Raw genomic sequence first — 19,456 nt, 5'->3', positions numbered from 1 at the left:
ATGATAGAGGATACAATGACTTTGCTGTCTCTGCTGGGTCGCATCATGCGCTACTTCTTGCTGAGACCCGAGACGCTCTTCCTGTTGTGCATCAGCTTGGCGCTGTGGAGTTACTTCTTCCACACCGACGAGGTGAAGACCATCGTCAAGTCCAGCCGGGACGCCGTGAAGATGGTGAAAGGCAAGGTCGCCGAGATCATGCAGAACGATCGGCTCCGGGGGCTAGACGTCCTGGAGGCCGAGTTTTCCAAGACCTGGGAGTTCAAGAGCCACAACGTGGCAGTGTATTCCATCCAGGGCCGGAGAGACCATATGGAGGACCGATTCGAGGTTCTTACGGACCTAGCCAATAAGACGCACCCATCCATCTTCGGGATCTTCGACGGGCACGGAGGCGAGGTAAGATTTCTCTGGGGCTAGAGGTAAGATGTATGTGGGGGTGTGCGTGCAAACAACAGGCGTTGTGTACACCGTGCGTGGGCGCTTAGGACTTGGGTGCGAGGGGCGTGGTGATGACCTGGTGCGGGGCTGGACAAACCACTGGTCTCAAGTTACAAAAACACTGCTGGATCCAGACTTCTTGGGACTGCGGGCTCATTTGAGGGGAGAGAGGGTCATCCATAGCTTATTTCGTCATTTACGATATTTCTTAAGGCCAGAATCCAGCAAATGACTGTGTTAGTTTTGCGGGGAGATTTCTACAGTGAACTTTGACCCGCTCCTGTTCTAGGGTTTGAGTCCAAGATAGGAACAAAGAAGGAAAAAAATATCTTTGTTTCTCATTAGGGAAAAGGACACAAAATGCAGAGCCGAGTCAGTGAGGGCTCAGTGAGGATGAGGGAAGCTGTGACTCCTTCCTATCTCTTTCTCCCTGAGGAGGAATCCGAGGGACAGCCCTGCGCTTCTTGCCAACTCCATTAACTTTACAAGAGCAATCCGGCTAGTTGACAGCAGCGCCTCGCTGGCTGCCTGCATTTAGCTGGATCGCGGCGCGAGACTCAAGATGCCTCTGGCCTTTGCAGAGGTGGCTTTGCCCGCAGAGGCGGAGATGCCTAGATCTCACCCCTGCATCCTGGCTGGAATAGGGCACAGACATCTCTGAAATCCTTTATTTGGGGCTCATGTGATGAGGTTAGAAGGCCAGTTGAGGTCCCTCTTCCTCATTTCTGCGGTACCCAGATTTCGCGCTGGGGCTCAGATTTCCTGGAGGTCTGGGCAAGAATTGGCTCTGATCCTTGGGCATCGGTCCAGGAGAAGTGAGTGGCAAATGTGGATCCAAAGAGCTGGATTTCAATTTGGCAGTTTATAATCGAATTTCATTATAGCATCTTTCTTTTGCTCTTTCTCTCTCTCCTTGGCAGCATACCTTCTTACTTATATCATCCCTGCCTCCTTCCCCACTCTTATTATCATTCCTCCTTCCCTTCCAATCCCATGCTCCCATTCAACTTTTCCCCAGCTCTCTCTTTGGTCCTTCTCATCTCTGGGTGAGCTGTAGGGGATGTCATTCGCTTTCAGTCTTTGCCTGTTATTTGGCATTTGTTTTGGGTGACTACTGAGAAAGCTTTCAATTAGTTATCTTATTTGCATTCTGTCTGTGATAAAAAGTTACTTCATCTACCAGTCTGCTAATCAAGATACTGTATCTACCTGGCTGGTAGAAACCAACTTTGCCAGGAATGACAAACTTAGTTCGGAAATTGAACTGAAATCAGTTTTTGCAATTTCCCATTCGCCCCAGCTGTTTCTATGTTATGCCTTTCTAAAGGAAGTTTTCTCACTGGTTGTAAATTCATAGTATGGGTTCCTTTCCCCCTTGGTTACAGGGTAGGTGAAAGATGTGAAGTTAATTGCATTGTACTTAGCTGAAAACATACCTGAATGACACAGTTGCCATATAAGAACTGATTTGTTTCCTTGGCTTAAGTCAGAATGTTTATATTTTTGTCACTTAATAAAGCTTATATTTATTAAACATTTCTGTATTAAAGTTGTTGGCAGATGATAATCTGCTCCTGGTCTTAGAAAGCACAACTTTATTTTTAATTTAGAGGTCTGGATGTAAATGTTGTGAAACTTTGACTTATGATTGTCTGGTGTGCTGTATTGGCATGTTTTATTCTGCGTGTGTAAGTGAATGGGTATGTTGGGCGGATAAAATGTATTATGCTCACTTTGATAAAGATGCCATCACCCAGGTGATATTAATGTGTGTTGGGGGCAGGCAGGATCATTGTAGCCTGGGGCTTGGTTTTGGGATTAAGCCTCTCCCACCCGTTTTGATGTGGGGTGGTACAATCCAATCATGCCTCAGAGAAGTGACTTTGTATTAGAGACTTCCCTATTTTGTATATTGGATTAAGGGTTTGGATTTCTACACTATAAAATGGGGATGGAGCGGGAGCTTGCCCTCTTGGTTCCTGAGATTATCTTCAGAGGAGAGAGCAGAGCAGAAGGAGGCCACGTGGAGTAGGCCAGGAGAAGCAGCCAAGATGGCGGAGTGCTGAGTGAGATGCCAGTTTGTGTAGAGTTTGTATCTGGGATAAGGAAGGAGATGGGGAACTGAGGAGAATAAGGCTGGTGAGCTAGAAACCTTTGATTCTAGGAAACTCGGATAAATCTGTAGCTTTGTGAGCACTGAATGTGATTGGGTTTTGGAGCCCAGTGTGTGTTTTTACTTGCCCGCCGGGGCAAGCTAGGATTAAAGATGAAGGCCCATCAGTTCTTGGCTCCGTTGTTTCTTTACCGACTGTCCGAATCCAATGCGAACCTGCATGGGCCGGGCTGCTTTGATAGTGGCCCTGGCTGCTGGCTTTACAGGGTATTTTAAATTTTCTTTTAAATTGATATTTTAAAACCTGAAAGTTGCAAACCCAAACAGATTCCAGGTGGAAGAATTTCCAGTACTCTCTTCTGGTAAATGTACCATCCAGAAAAGAGACTAAATGCATGCTTTTATTTAACCAAAAGTATTTTACATGTACAGGGATTTTCATTTAATTTTTAAATAATAGAGGAGAAGATGAATATTGTTAGCAAAACTATGAAATGCTTTTTATTGTGCTTTACATGAAAAAACCTGCTGTTTGTAAAATAGTGTTATTGATACTCTCTTTCATCTGTAACTCCCTACTATATAGAAGCCAGTTCATCATTTTGGCTTTGTTTTGGGCAAAATAAGGACTTATAAAAAGGAAAGCTTAATATTGAATTCTTTAATTCAAAAAAAATCCCACCATCTAATCTCGTCTTTTATGTTGTGTAGCTCCTTTAACATTCACCAGAGGAGGGTGCCACTGTTTGATTTTGGTAGAGATGATGGTTTTTCTTCTTTCAGAAAACAGAAAGCTTTTTCTGAACTCTATTATTTATATATATGCTGTCCGTAGAGTGCTACAGAAGAAAACTGAGGAGTTTAATTTTATTTCTCGTAATTTAAACTAATAAGATAGCGCATTAAAAAAACAGAAACAAAAACAAAAGCAGGGCCCATCTACAATGGTAGTGCTTTTAGATCCAGCGACCTAAGCCATCTTGTGTGTCCATTTCATTCCATTTGTAGATGAGATGTTTGTTGATGGCTGAAGAAGTTAGGGCCTTCCTAAGGCTACATGGCTAGTTGAAGGCCTTCAGTTTGGTGATTTTTTTTTTAGTTTGCATATTTACCTAGAAAGGTAGATAGCACATAGTAATGCAAAAGTGAATGAGACATGACTCTCATCCTCAAAAAATTTCAGTGTAGTGCCAGAGATAGACCTGCATGCCAAAAATTATGGTCATGGTATGTTTAGAGTGATATGGGAACACTGAGAAAAGGGCATTTAAATCAGAATGGGAGGTGGAAGGCCCAGGAAAGACACCTTGAGGGCATCATTTATTGCAAGGCTAAATGTGTAGGATTTGGCTTGACATCTAGCTTTTATTCTCTGCTCTGCGTTATATTAGCTGAGACCTTGGGCAAGTTGCTTCAGTAACTTTATCTGGAAGTTTTTACTCTGAAAAAAAAAATAATGGTGTATGTAAGCTGTACTCTCATCACTTGCTTTATACCCTCTCTAGAGGAACACCAATAGAGAGAAGGATATGGAAGAAAGCTTAGGGGCCAAGAAGTTTGCAGTGTTAGAGCAACAATATCCAAGAGAGAAATGCCATGAAAGCCACAATAATGAACACTAGGAAGGTGTATGTTGGATATGGATAATTCATTAGGTATCCCCTAAACTCTCTCTTTATTCTACCATCAAGTGAACTATTAAATCAGGATTCCAGGTATCCTTGCATTGGAAAAGCAGCACCCTGGCTTCAGGTGCAAACTTTCTGATTAGTGAAAAGTATTCTCAATGATCAATTAATAAATTAGTATTCTGATTTATACTTCAGCCTCTTATGATTTGGATTAACATGAGTTAGTTCTCTTGAGTCTATTCAGCTGTGTATTTTTGACAACGATGTCTTTGGCCTTGTTATGCCAAGGACCAGACTTTGGATGGCTGCAACTTCTAGATCAGTGGTAGTCAACCTGGTCCCTACCACCCACTAGTGGATGTTCCAGCTTTCAAGGTGGGCAGTAGAGGAGCAACCAAAGTATAAATAAAAAGATAGATTTAACTATAGTAAGTTGTTTTATAAAGATTTATTCTGCCAAACTTAGTAAAAATCCGACATAAAGTACTTGGTAAGTAATTATTATTATATGCTTTAACTTGCTGTAACTCTGCTTTATAAATTTTATAAAGTAAAGTTACTTCCCTACTTTATAAATCACCATTACTGTGGAACCGGTGGGCGGTAAGAAAATTTTACTACTAACAGATACAAAAGTGGGCGGTAGGTATAAAAAGGTTGACTACCCCTGTTCTAGATGGATGAGATCTTTAAAGAGCCTTGTCTTGATGGTCCTATCGGCCAACCTCCTCTCTTCATGTCCTTAGGCTCTTGAGACAATGGTTGATTCTGTGTGTGTGGATGTGTGTGTCTAAAGCTATGGTGGTGATTGTTTTGCTGTATAACAAGAAAGTAAAACAACAAAGCAAAAAAAAAAAAAAAAGATCAGATTGTATTAATTGATGTGGAAAGTTTATTCTAAAAATGAAAACAATGTTTTTGAAAATTATTGTGCTTATCTGTAATTTTTATCTACAGGAAAAGGTGGCTTTTTGTTTTTTTACTTTTTTTATATCATTTAAAGAAATATCACCAATTCTTTGAAGCAACTCTGTCAGTGTTCATGGCTGAAACTTATTTAGAAGAACAGATTGTTATGTATTCCATATGCTTATCGGCATTACTGTATTAAAGGTCATATTTTATTGTATCATACAAATGACCACCAGCTTGGCCAATGGTTAAGCTTAGAGTTCCACACTTCACATCAGAGAGAGGCTGTACTTCAAATGCTTATCACGGGCTACAGTCTAGAGCAGGGGTCTCAAACTCGCGGCCCGCCCACCAATTTTGTGCGGCGGGCCGCACAAAATTGGTGGGCGGGCCGCGAGTTTGAGACCCCTGGTCTAGAGGCTCAGAACTTCTCAGAAGCTCAGAAGAGAAACTGCTTATGAAGGGTTGCCTGAAGGACCTATAGTCTAGTTTTTTAGGTCTGTGCTTGTTAACTTGAGTCATGCTTTTCTTTGAGGATATTGAAACCAAAGAAAAATGATATGTACATCAAGTTTTGTTTATCATTTCAAAGATAGGTAAATGCATGAAGCCTCTGGATTTTAGGTTAATCTAGATAGAATAATATCTGTTTCTGATAAATCTAGACGTGCTATGTATTTGGACCCCTTGGCCCAATCACCTTTTTCTCCATCATTTGCATATATTGACTTGTGTGCTGTCATTTGCCTGTGAGGGTTGTTATAAAGGATGGTCTTCCAAAACTCTCTAACAAACCAACTGCAAGGATGTTGTTGAGGACCTTTTCATTAGGTTATATGTTCTCTTTATGAGGCCCAAGGGAGAGGGAGTTCTCTGATAGCTTTTTGTTTTTATATTAAGGATGCCGAATCATTTAACTGGTTGGATCATTTTGTGTTTGTTGGCTGCTAGAAGTGTTAGAACTAAACCTCTGGCCTACCTCTAAGCAAATGTGCAGCATTTTACCGCATGCATTAATTTGGTATGTAAATTCCACTCCCAGGATAGTTTATCTTACCTACCTTCAGTTTCCCTTTGTCCCATTTCTCTCTTTCTTGTCTTACATATGTCATTACATATTGCTCTGGGTATATGTATTTGTGTAAGTTTCATTGGATCCTTTCTGAAATAAGATATAGTTTTGAATAAATAAATTATGAATGGCACAATGAATGATCTGCTTTTACAGACATTACAGCAGCTGCTAGTAAATGTTGGGCTCCCATATTACTGATATAAAAGAGGCCTGTGGATTTAGTGTGGACAGATGCCTTATGGTTTAAGAGAAAATTCACATTATTTTGGTTTAAAATGTCATATTAACATTTCTGACAAAAAAGGTGGGGGGCACTTTTGCCTTAATTACCCACCCTGTCCTGTGCTTATGAACCTCTTTGTAGATTAATTTAGGGTTCTGACTGCTGACCTTGGTGCATCTTCTGAACAGACTGTTTAGAAATTTAGTTCAGTTAAACCAACATTTTCTGTATATTCTGCCACAGATGGAAAACACTGTATGCTCTCTATGATACTCAGTGATGAATCAGCGCATTCTCTGCCCTCCAGGAACATTCCATCTACCTGGAGAGATGAGCTTTGTAGAAATATCAGAACAACCAGATGCAGTTGGACCACCTATAAGAGGTGATGGCCAGGCTCAGGGAGCTTGGGGAGCCTTGGAAATTTTTGAAGAGGAACTGACATTTGATTATATCTTAGCATTTCAATAGACAGAGATTGGGCAAAGGGAGGATGAAAAGATGACATTATATGTGGAAGAAAAGTGTGAAAATGGTATAGAGGAAGTAAGTAGGCAGGCACAGTTGGAAGAAAGGCTGGTAGCCTCATTTGTTTAGAGCAGGCTTTACCCAACTGTTGTCATTCTAGAAGCCCACTTCTAGAATGGGAAACTTGTGTTTTTCCATATTTGATAAGTACCCTCTGTGTTTTGATGTACTTAATATTGTTTATTAGATTGATCATTTTATTTAAGCTTCAGTATATCATTTAAAAAAAAGAACTTCCTATCAGCCCTGTAGTGGAAAATCCATACAATGAAATTCTTGGCCTCCAACTTACTAGAAGCTGTCTCCCTCTTGATGAAATAGAGTGATTCTGAAAAGATTCCTCTCCTAGGCTCTGGTTGCCTTGAGAGTCCCTCTATCTTCCTTCACTTGCCTTTTATGAGCAGAAGGTGACTTTTAAAATGTAATTCTTGGCCATAATTTGAAGTGAGGCAGGCTGCTTGCTCCCTTTGCCGGTGGAAGGTACCTCTAGTGATGTCACTCTTTGATGTACCCAGGTTTGGAACAGCTATCCACTATGACTCGCATGACAGATAAGATTTCATGTGTAATATGTCTCTATGGAGGATCCAGAGTTATAGGCAGTCCCAGTGTTCTTGCAGAAATCCTGTTCCATATTTAATGCCGGTAAATCAGAAGACATTACAGGCATAAACCCGAATTCTTTTTCAACAATTAAAAAAAAATGGGGTCAGAAGTCAAAGCATGTGGTGACTTACATTCAAACCCCTCCTTTGCTGACAGAATCTCTGTCCCACTACAGAGAATCTTTAATATTTTGGCTCATGAAAGCCTTGACTAGAAGTTATAATGGCATTAACAGCCTCTTACAACAAACCATAATGATTTGTGTTTTTATTTTACTTTAAAGTAACAAAGGCTTGAATTTAGGGAAAGTATATAGGGTGACTATATATTTGTATAATTTCTCTTTATACTGAAGCACTGTTTTATTTTCAGAAGACCAAATAATGTCTTAATATGAAAATGATTGTTAATTTTAAACAGCAGGATACTATTTTTCTCATTTGTTTATAATACTGGAGTTGGTGTGTTTAGTTTGAGCAGATGCTAGTCTTCTGTTTCCATTCCAGAAGGCTACTTCATACATTATTCTCTTAGTCAACCTTAAATCAAGCCTAAGCTTTGCTGATGGCTACTTATAATCTGTTTTTTATATAAATATTTAAAAGCAAAGTTTAAATAAACAAAGTAAGCCATTATTTAAAAATACTTACTAGCACTATAGTACCTTTTATAGCTTTCTTTTATAGTTATAGGCCCTCCCTTGAAAAGTATAAAGCATTTTAAGTAAATATTCATGTAGATAAAAATCATGCATACTGATAAATTGATATCCTTTCTTTTTTTTTTATATTTTTCTGAAGCTGGAAATGGAGAGAGACAGTCAGACAGACTCCCGCATGTGCCCCACCGGGATCCACCCGGCACGCCCACCAGGGGCGATGCTCTGCCCACCAGGGGGCGATGCTCTGCCCATCCTGGGCATCACTATGTTGCGACCAGAGCCACTCTAGCGCCTGAGGCAGGGGCCACAGAGCCATCCCCAGCGCCCGGGCCATCTTTGCTCCAATGGAGCCTTAGCTGCGGGAGGGGAAAAGAGAGACAGAGAGGGAGGAGAGGGGGAGGGGTGGAGAAGCAGATGGGCGCCTCTCCTGTGTGCCCTGGCCGGGAATCGAACCCATGACTTCCGCACGCCAGGCCGACGCTCTACCACTGAGCCAACCGGCCAGGGCTGATAGCCTTTCAATAAGGTTGAAATCTAGGCCATGTAAAGCTGTGTTTAAAAGTGAAGATATAATATTTTACATCTGAAAAAGAAATCTATTGATTTGATTACACAATCTCTCTGGAGAGCTTTCCCCCTCTAACTATTTAGTGAGAATGGGCTTAAGTGTAATGGAACCTTGTCTGCCTCCAACTTTCCTATGATGAGGGAGGGCTTTGGTGGTTGAGTTTGTTAAGAATGAGATATACTTTTCTCCATTTCTTGAAGACAGGGGATTCCTGTCTGCTACAGGCCATGGGGTTTCTGGAGGTAGGTTTGGGGCCAGTACATCAAACTGTGCAAGAGGTACATTGTACAATGGTACCAGAGAGAGAGAGGTGCCTTTTTTCTAATGTGTACAGAAGAACTGTCTGCTCCCCAAGCTAGGCAGCTCTAGCTCTATAATCATTTGAAAAAGGTACTTTTCTCTAATTTGTACATAGCATTAGGCTTTCTTTCTGAGACTCACATTCTTGATCATACCACTTATCACTGTTACCCTCCTTGTTCTGCTGCTGTGTGAGCAGCTGACAGATAATGTGTCTTAGCTGCTAAACTAACCACCAGTTATCCCTTGCACATCATGTCAGAACACCTTATGACTTCTCTGGAGAAGTGGACTCTTACCTGAATTTGTTTTTCCGTAATAATATTTTGGGTTTTTGCCATTATTATTGTAAAGTATTTTTCCCCGCGGAGGAAGAAGGAAGGGGCCGGAGTCACGAAGTGTGGAATAATAAAAGGCTTTATTGAGGACAGAGTGCATCCCGCCCCACGAGGTTCCCTGGTCCTGGGACATGGAGGCCAAGGAAGTCGCATAGGGTGACCCGTGTGGGAGATATATAAAGGGTCCCTAGGGTGGTCGAGCTAATATGAGGTGGTGAAGTCTCACTGGCTGATGGAGGTGTCGCTCTTTTAGGGCTCCTGGGAAGTCTCTTTTGGCGCTTGTGAGTGTGGGCGGTTCTAGCCAAAGTTCCTGGGTCTGGGTTCCCCACGTGATTGTCCCCCATTGCTGACCACCCCACAATTATTGTGAATGGAGATTTAATGCCCCATTGTAATAAATCTTAAATATTTCAAATTATATCTTTAATAGGGCAGTTTATATTCAGCAGTGCGCTTGGACAGTAAAGGTTTTAATCTAAAACCACTTAAAAATTATTTTTTTAGTTACAGAATTGCCACAGGGCATAAACTGTTTTATTCTGATAAGTATATAGTAAGAACTTTCATTTTTCTTTTAAATTAAATAAATTAACTTTTAATTAAATTAGTCATTGGGCATTTTCTGGCCAAAGAAGTCTGTGCTGACACTGTCAGGATTTTAAGGAAATTGAGACATAGGATTTTGGTCATGTTGTTTGTCTTTTCTTCCCTAGAATAATGAAGTGAATTTGCTGTAACAACTGGTTTACATAGGTATGTGGTAAATATGAATGTCTGAGTTTTGGATTAAGAAGTTTTTACTTCTCTTTTATTTTAACACTTAGATTTTTTTTTCTGAATTCCTGTTTAGAAAGAAGATAAAATTTCTCTTTAGATAGGATTAAGAGAAATTTTGAATTATCATATAATCTAAATATAGTGCCTAAGGCTTCACAGTTACACGAATAATCTATTTTTAAAGATTTTCATGAAGGAGATTCCACATTGCCCTGGAGAACCTATTTTCTCTGTAATCCTTTCTTTTAGAAAATTCATTTTTATATGACAACTAAGTCCCTTTGGTTTGAGCTTAGTTCTCCTAATTTGGCCTCAACAAACATACATTAGGGTTAGGTTGTTGTCATCAGTGAATCAGCACAATTACAGTAATCAAAAACCTCCTCCCTGCCCTATATAAATAAATACATAGATTTATAAGAGAAGCAGTCATCCAAAAAAAAAAAAAAAATGGGAAAAGGAGATACAAGGTAATTTCTACCATAGACAGAATAGAGCTAGTTTGGTAATAAAGGAAAACTGTTCCAGTTTTACAGATTGATGGAGTAAGTTGTAGCTATACACACAGATTGTGAATTAATTAGAAGTTTTTGGTTGCAAGTTTCAGAAAACTCAAGAAGCAGCAGCTTAAACACTAGTGACATTATCTAACATAAAAAAAAAAAAAAATGCCTGGAAGTAGGTGTTTCCAAGGCTGGTGAATTTAAATTTTTTTATTTTTAAAATTTTTTTACAGAGACAGAGAGAGAGAGTCAGAGTGAGGGATAGACAGAGACAGACAGACAGGAACGGAGAGATGAGAAGCATCAATCATTAGTTTTTTTGTTGCACATTGCGACACCTTAGTTGTTCATTGGTTGCTTTCTCATACGTGCCTTGACTGTGGGGCTATAGCGGACTGAGTAACCCCTTGCTTGAGCCAGCGACCTTGGGTCCAAGCTGGTGAGCTTTGCTCAAACCAGATGAGCTCACGCTCAAGCTGGCGACCTCCGGGTCTTGAACCTAGGTCTTCCGCATCCCAGTCCAACGCTCTATCCACTGTGCCACTGCCTGGTCAGGCAAGGCTGGTGAATTTAGCAGCTCAATAACTTCATTTTATATAACTACATTCAGAGATATGAGAAATTGTTTTTATAGCCTGAGGAAAACTGCTGCAAGCCAGCATGGCTAGTGTAAGGTATTCTTCTGCCAAGAAGGAAGGAAGGGGCCGGAGCCACGAAGTGTGAATAACAAAAGGCTTTATTGAGTACAGAGCTTGCATCCTGCTGTCCCAGAGGATAGATGGAGGCCAGGGAAGTCGCACAGGGAGAGACCACATGGGCAAATTTAAAGGGTTCCTAGGGTGGTCGAGCTAATATGACATGGTGAAATCTCACTGGCTGGCAGACGGTAGCTGTTTTCCAAAGGGTTCCTGGGAAGTTTCTTTTGGCGTGCTTGGTTGTGGGTGGTCCTAGCCAAAGTTCCCGGCCTGAGCTTTCCCCATTATCCATCGACCTTACAGCTAGTAATTCCAGGCCCTGAGTGGGAATGTTGTGGAATTAAGAAAATAGGCTTAGAGAAAAAGAATAGGCTCCAGCGGTCTCTTTGCAACGCAGGGGATAGCTTGCATAAAGCAAAACATTCCCCAACCGGCTTTATTATATAGGGCAAAGAGAGGCCATTAGCAAATCAAAAATCATTAAAGCAAAGTCACATTTCCAAGGCATCCCAAGAATTCTCCCAAGCGCGGAGGGGGGGGGGACAACGACATGGACGAACCCCCACCATACGTAACATCTTAACTTCACAAGACAAAGGATAAAAAGAAACTTGCCTCCAGTCTTTCTGGGGGACATGGGGGGTAGGACGAGTATAAACAATCCAGCATCACAGCAAAATAGCTTTTAGCAACTTCACAGAACAAGTGAGGTGGGGGGATGGGCAGACCGTCAGCTTACTGCCAGTTCCCCAAACCTCTGTCCCCCAAAAATCTAAACTGCAAAGACCCTGTTGGATTTCAGTCCCCAACAGAAAACCTTCCTAGAAACTACCCCTTACATCTCCTAGGCCAAAATTATGTCCATGCCTAAACCAATGACTTGGCCATGGGCATACTATCATCCTGATGAACTCTGACCTGACTTCTCACAAAAATTAGGAGATCAGGAAACGAGCAGATACTCCAGTACTTTCAGCGGTTTTTTTTTTTTTTTTTAATATACATTGCAGCAATGAGTCCTATTCACTTTTACATTTTAAAAATTAATTAATTAATTATTTTTTTATAGGCACAGAGACTGAGTCAGAGAGAGAGAGGGATAGACAGGAACGGAGAGAGATGAGAAGCATCAATCATTAGTTTTTCATTGCACGTTGCAACACCTTAGTTGTTCATTGATTGCTTTCTCACATGTGCCTTGACCACGGGCCTTCAGCAGACCGAGCAACCCCTTGCTGGAGCCAGCAACCTTGGGTCCAAGCTGGTGAGCCTTGCTCAAACCAGATGAGCCCTCACTCAAGCTGGCGACCTTGGGGTCTCGAACCTGGGTCCTTCCGCATCCCAGTCTGATGCTCTATCCACTGTACCACTGCCTGGTCAGGCCACTTTCAGCGTTTCATATAGTGCATTTTCACCAATGAAATAAAAGTTGTTTTAAATAAAAAACAAAACAAAACAAACAAAAATAGTTGTTTTTGCATCTCATTTACATAATCAGACAAATTTGACTTGTTGATTGCTTTTCTGATGTTCTTGTTTAATTAAAAAAAAATCAAATGCTTCTTTTTATAATTGCTGTATACTCATTTTGAAATATCCCCTAATGTTTGTGAGCAGTATAATTTACTTAGGGTTTGGGGAGGAGCCCAGCCTCCACTAGAGATCAGGAAGGCCTAGGAAAGTGAACAAAACTAGAGTTTTGTTAGTTAGGAAGAGGGGGAAATGAGAATGGTTGTGGGTGGGTCACATAGGCGGGAATGGGGTTCAGAGATGGTGGTCTAGAATATTTCTTGTCTGTACATTAGCAAACTCATCAGACAGTGTTGCTATTGTTAATCCAAATTCGGAGGGACCCAAATTATGGAAGACAGGAGCAAGGTCCGTCGTTTACACATTAAACCTTTATTGTCTAGCTTGGCCAAGCGGCGGGAACTCCGACAGAAATCTGACGGAGAGAGCGCGCCGGCCCTTTGTTCTACTTAGTTGTTTTTTTTTTTTTTTTTTTTTTTTTTTCATTTTTCTGAAGCTGGAAACGGGGAGAGACAGTCAGACAGACTCCCGCATGCGCCCGACCGGGATCCACCCGGCACGCCCACCATGGGGCGACGCTCTGCCCACCAGGGGGCGATGCTCTGCCCATCCTGGGCGTCGCCATGTTGCGACCAGAGCCACTCTAGCGCCTGGGGCAGAGGCCACAGAGCCATCCCCAGCACCCGGGCCATCTTTGCTCCAATGGAGCCTTGGCTGCGGGAGGGGAAGAGAGAGACAGAGAGGAAAGTGCGGCAGAGGGGTGGAGAAGCAAATGGGCGCTTCTCCTGTGTGCCCTGGCCGGGAATCGAACCCGGGTCCTCCGCACGCTAGGCTGAGGCTCTACCGCTGAGCCAACCGGCCAGGGCTCTACTTAGTTTTTATAGTTTTGTAAGTGGGAAGTACAGAAGCAAAAATAGCAATTAGGAGTCCCTTACCGCTATTGGTTATAGTCATATGTCCTTTAACATGATAGGACCACGTTCAATTTGCAAACCATACACTATTTTGGAGAGAACAAAATTTACAAGTCAACACAATGGTAGAAAGATATCTCTTTACATATTAAAAGGCCTTCCTATATTTTCTAGTGTTCATCCGCCATCTCTCTGTCCAGAGTCAGACGTATTAACCACATGCATTTACATAAGAGAGGTAGTTTCCGTGGGGACAAATGCCCGCAAATGGCTCATTGCTATAAGAAAAGGTTTATTTTGGCTTTTCCCTTCCTGCACCTGGCTAGCCATTCACTTCTTTCCCCACAGGTGTGGTGGAATGTCAGGGAATCTATGCTTCCTTCTCTTTTCATTTACAATACAATGGCAAGAGCCATCCTAGTTATGCTAATCACACAGCACAGAGACTATTCTCACAATTTCTCTTAACCCAAATTAATAAAATGTTCACCAAGCCTCCTAAAATATTAATATTAATTCTGTAGCTTTTGGTACTTTATAACACCTGTGGGTGAAATGGCTCAGTGGCTCCTCACTATAAAAGTATATAACACCGACATGGGGGAAAATTAATTTTAGAAGGCTATTAAAAAGGGTTAACTCATCTTATTTTTGTATTGGCCTGGGGGTGACTTTGCCAGGGAGCTGAGATGTAAATTTGGTATCTTAGGGTTCCACCAAGTCTTAAGAAGTGATTAGTAAGTAGTTTTGTAACTCAGGTTTCTTTCTGTTCTGTGTAAACTGACAACAAGGAATGGCCTGAGTGTTTGGAAATCAAAAAGGTTTTTGTTTTTCTTATAATATATGACTGACTGTTCAATATGATTAATGCTACTTATGAATGTGAGAGTTGTAAGGTCAGTGGATAATGGGGGATGGTCACGTGTGTAACTCGGACCCATGAACTTTGGCTAGGACCACCCACAACCAAGCGTGCCAAAGGAGGCTTCACAGGAACAGTTTGGAAAAAAGCGACTGTCTGGCAGCCAGTGAGATTTCACCACATCATGTTAGCCCGACTTCCCTAGAGGGACCCCTTTAAATATCTTCCACGCGGTTTAATCCGTGTGACTTCCCCTGGCCTCCATCTCCTCCATCTTTCTTTCCTTGGGGCCAGGGAACCTCGCCGGGCGGGATGCGTGCTCTGTACTCAATAAAGCCTTTTATTCCACACTTCGTGGCTCTGGCCCCTTCCTTCCTTCTCAGTGGGGAAAAATACCTTACAAGAGTGTCACAGCAATTCTTTTGTTGGCTATCCATTTCTATTCTCTTCCTGTTTTAGACAATGAATTTGTTGGTAAAATTCAGTAGGATTTTTGTCCCTTAATTATTAAATATCATAAGTTTTATTATTTTTTATAAGACATTTGACTGTACTTCAGGCCAAGGAGAAGAGATTTTAGAGGGGGACAACCTGACACAGTGGCCACACTGAGAGGGGTGGGTGGTCATCTCAGACTTTCCATAGGACAAGTAAATGCACCTGGAGTAAATTCAGTTTATGAGGTGAAGTACTTATCCTACTGCTGCTGTTAATTTATAAATTGAGTATAATGAGGGTATCTTTTTATTATGTTTTCCTGACTGATTATTATTGCCAGTCTGTACAAGTGCTTACTGATTTAACTTTTCAGTTAGTTTTAGTAGCTTTTCTGGTGATTCATTCTCTCTTGCCTTATTTTTTTTAAAGATATGCAATCATTAAAAATTAGTTAATTATTATTATTTCCTTTCAACTGAATTAATTGGGGTGACACTGGTTAACAAAATTATACAGATTTTAGGTGCACAATTCTATAACACATCATCTGTACACTGTATTGTGTGTTCACCGCCTCAAGTCAGGTCTCCGCCCATCACTATTTATCTCTTCCTTTAACTTCCTTTACGTCCTCCACCTCCTTCCTCCACAATCACATCTGTTGTCTGTGTCCATGAGTTTATTTTCTGTTTTTCTTTTTTACTCAATCCCTGCCACCCTCAGACCCTTCCTGCCCCCCCATGACAGCTGTCAGCCTGTTCTCTAGCTGTGAGTCTGTCTCTGATTTGCTTGTTAGTTCATTGTGTTCATTAGTTCTGCATATGAGTGAAATCATATGGTACTTATCTTTCTCCGACTGGCTTATTTAACTTAGCATAATGCTCTCAGGTTCATCTATGCTGTTGAAAAGGGTAAGATTTCCTTCTTTTTTATGGCCGAGTAGTATTACATTGTATAAGTGTACCACAGCTTTATTTTTTAAGATATGCAATTATACTGTTTACAAATAATGTAATTGTTTCCTACTTTATGTTTTTATTTTTTGCCTTACTATATATATTAAGTAGAACAGAACAATGTTTTGTAAAGATCATAATAGTGGATGTTATCATATTTTTATATTTGAGATTATTTTTAAAGGTCTGAGATTGTTATAAAGTAGCTTAAGCCGCTGGTTACATAGGGACACCAAGATAGAAATATTAGAAGGAGCTTTATTAATAAAGCTGGCGACTCACCCAAATCGTGCAGCCTAGAATATAGCTCTGAGGCTGGTTATATAGACATGATCACATACTGGTTGGGGAGAAAATGAGAGGGCGCACAGTACAAAAGTTATTTACTGATAAGCTTGCAACATTTATCTATAGAATCTATTTAAAGGAAAAACATTCCTACATATCAAGACCACAAGATAACATGGTAGTGATAAATGTCGTTTTACATGTCAAAGACATTCCCAAATCTTCTAGGGTTTACAACTTATTCCTGTTTCCACAGTAGTGGGAAATGAAATATTTAGTCTAGGATAAGGAGAGAAGCTAAATGAAATTACTTTTCCTAACTAGTTTATTAGGAAACCTAATAAACTAGTCCCTGCTTGCTTAGTTTACAAGTTTTGTACATATAAAGAATCTCAGAAGGATGATTATTAGAAAACATATAAAATGTTACAGAATACAGGTTTTTTCAAGCAAGGAGAGTGGGCTGGTGATCCCTTTGTCTAGAGCAGGGGTCCCCAAACTTTTTACACAAGGGGCCAGTTCACTGTCCCTCAGACCGTTGGAGGGCCGGACTATAAAAAAAAAAACAACTATGAACAAATTCCTATGCACACTGCACATATCTTATTTTAAAGTAAAAAAACAAAACGGGAACAAATATATTTAAAATAAAGAACAAGTAAATTTAAATCAACAAACTGACCAGTATTTCAATGGGAACTATGGGCCTGCTTTTGGCTAATGAGATGATCAGTGTGCTCCTCTCACTGACCACCAATGAAAGAGGTGCTCCTTCTGGAATTGCGGCGGGGGCCGGATAAATGGCCTCAAGGGGCCGCATGCAGCCCGCGGGCCGTAGTTTGGGGACCCCTGGTCTAGAGGTATACTTCACTCTTGTGACTCCAGGAGGGGAGGAAGAATTAGGATCAGTGTAGTATTTTTAATTAAGATATGTAAACATTGTCTCCTAAAGGCTCTAGGAAGGGGAAGGGAAGTTTTTAGGTAAGTTCTACCTTCTTTGCTCTGCCTAGCAAGTGGCCTCAGACCTTCCAGAGAACCATAGTTAAACTATGATTAACCACTAACTAACTTTTGCCCCTTAAATCTCTTTCTCTTGGGTTTTTTTTTTTTTTCTCTCAGAAAGGAAGAGTAAGGGGGCCTGTATCTTTGTTGGTCAAGTAAGTTTGTAAATATAATATATATGTTTGCTTGCTTATAGTTTGCATTGGGTGTGGGAGACAGGCTGTAAGCTTACAAAGTCATTATAGCCTAAGGCTTAGTTTTAAGACTAAGCTTTTCCCCATACCCTTGACTGTTGCATGATATGGGGTGGTGCACTCTTATGAGGAATCCCATTTATGCTTCAGATAAGTGACTTTGTATTGGAGACTTCCTTATTTGTATATTGGATTAAAGCAGCGGTTCTCAATCTGTGGGTCGCGACCCCAGTGGGGTCACCTAAAGCCATTGGAAAATACATAATGCATATCAGGTATTTACATTTCGAGCCATAACTGTAGCAAAATTACAGTTATGAAGTAGCCACCAAAATTATTTTTTGGTTTGGGGTCACCGCAACATGAGGAACTGTATTGCGGGGTCACGGCATTAGAAAGGTTGAGAACCACTGGATTAAAGGTTTTGATTTCTACACTATAAAATGGGGCAGAGGAGCCCATGCTGGAGGAGAGCAGAGAAAGGCCCATGCTGGAGGAGAGGAGAGAAAGGAGCCCATGCTGGAGGAGAGGAGAGGTGAGGCAGCCAAGATGGGGGAGTGCTAAAGAAGAAGCCAGTTTGTGCAGAGAGAAGGAGATGGGGAACAGAGGTGAATAACGCGGGTGAGCTAGAAACCTTGTATTCTAGGGAACTCGGATAAGTCAGTGGCTTTGGGAGCCCTGAATGGAAAGGGAAGTGTTTTCCCACTGTGTGTATTTATTGTCTGCCAGGTGCAAGCTAGGATTAAAGCTAATGGCCCACCAGTTCTTGGCTCCGTTGTTTTATTACTGTCTGTCTGAATCAAATGTGAACCTGCATGGGCCAGGCTGCTGTGATGGTGGCTGTGGCTACTGGCTTTACACTCTTCTTTTTAAAATACCAGTATCAACAGTTTTGCAGTTCCTTGACACCTTATCACAAGATCAGGTAATGTGAAATGGTTCAGTTTATAGATAATAGGACCAAAGTTTCTTTATGAATATGAAAACCAGTGGTAAAGTAAGAGCCAAAGAAGAAAGGATGGTCAAGGTATGGTAACATCCAGAGTGAATGATCACAAGAATGGATTAGAATTTAGTATGGGTGTGATGTTGAAAACCACTGGGTGTCACCTCCTGAGCATCTGATATGGTACCTTAGAGAGAGAGACAGTGAAGATAGATAGGGAGAGACAGGAAGGAAGAGATGAGAAGCATTAACTCATAGTATTGGTACTTTTTTTTTTTTTTGTATTTTTCTGAAGTTGGAAACGGGGAGGCAGACAGACTCCGGCATGCGCCTGACCGGGATCCACCTGGCATGCCCACCAGGGGGCGATGCTCTGCCCATCTGGGGCGTTGCTCTATCGTAACCAGAGCCATTCTAGCACCTGAGGCAGAGGCCATGGAGCCATCCTCAGCGCCTGGGTCAACTTTGCTCCAGTGGAGCCTTGGCTGCGGGAGGGGAAGAGAGAGATAGAGAGGAAGGAGAGGGAGAGGGGTGGGGAAGCAGATGGGCACTTCTCCTGTGTGCCCTAGCCGGGAATCGAACCCTGGACTCCTGCACACCAGGCCGACGCTCTACCACTGAGCCAACCGGTCAAGGCCAGTATTGGTACTTTAGTTGTTCATTCATTGCTTCTCATGTGCCTTCATTGGGGTGCTCAAGCCAAGCCAGTGACCCCTTACTCAAGCCAGCGACCTTGGGCTCAAGTCAGTGACCTTGGGCTCAAACCAGTGACCTTTGGCTTCAAGTCAGTGACCTGTGGGCTCAAGCCAGTGACCATGGGATCATTTTGATGATCCCACACTCAAGCCAGTGACCCTATACTCAAGCTGGTGAGCCTGTGCTCAAGCTGGCAACCTTGGGGTTTCAAGCCTGGGTCCTCAGTGTCCCAGGTCGATGTTTTATCCACTGTGCCATT

General features: G+C 41.7%; 1 protein-coding gene across 1 annotated transcript in view; it reads left to right on the top strand.

Moving 5' to 3' along the window:
• PPM1L (protein phosphatase, Mg2+/Mn2+ dependent 1L) overlaps positions 1-19,456 on the top strand; it is a 372,489-nt gene continuing 353,033 nt past the window's right edge. Inside the window, exon 1 of the mRNA XM_066347606.1 lies at positions 1-399. Coding sequence (XP_066203703.1) covers positions 1-399 — 399 coding nt within the window. The remainder of the gene's footprint in view (positions 400-19,456) is intronic.

This window comes from Saccopteryx leptura, chromosome 8 (assembly GCF_036850995.1).
Source record: "Saccopteryx leptura isolate mSacLep1 chromosome 8, mSacLep1_pri_phased_curated, whole genome shotgun sequence".
NCBI lineage: Eukaryota > Metazoa > Chordata > Mammalia > Chiroptera > Emballonuridae > Saccopteryx > Saccopteryx leptura.
This window is presented reverse-complemented; position numbering and strand designations above follow the sequence as displayed.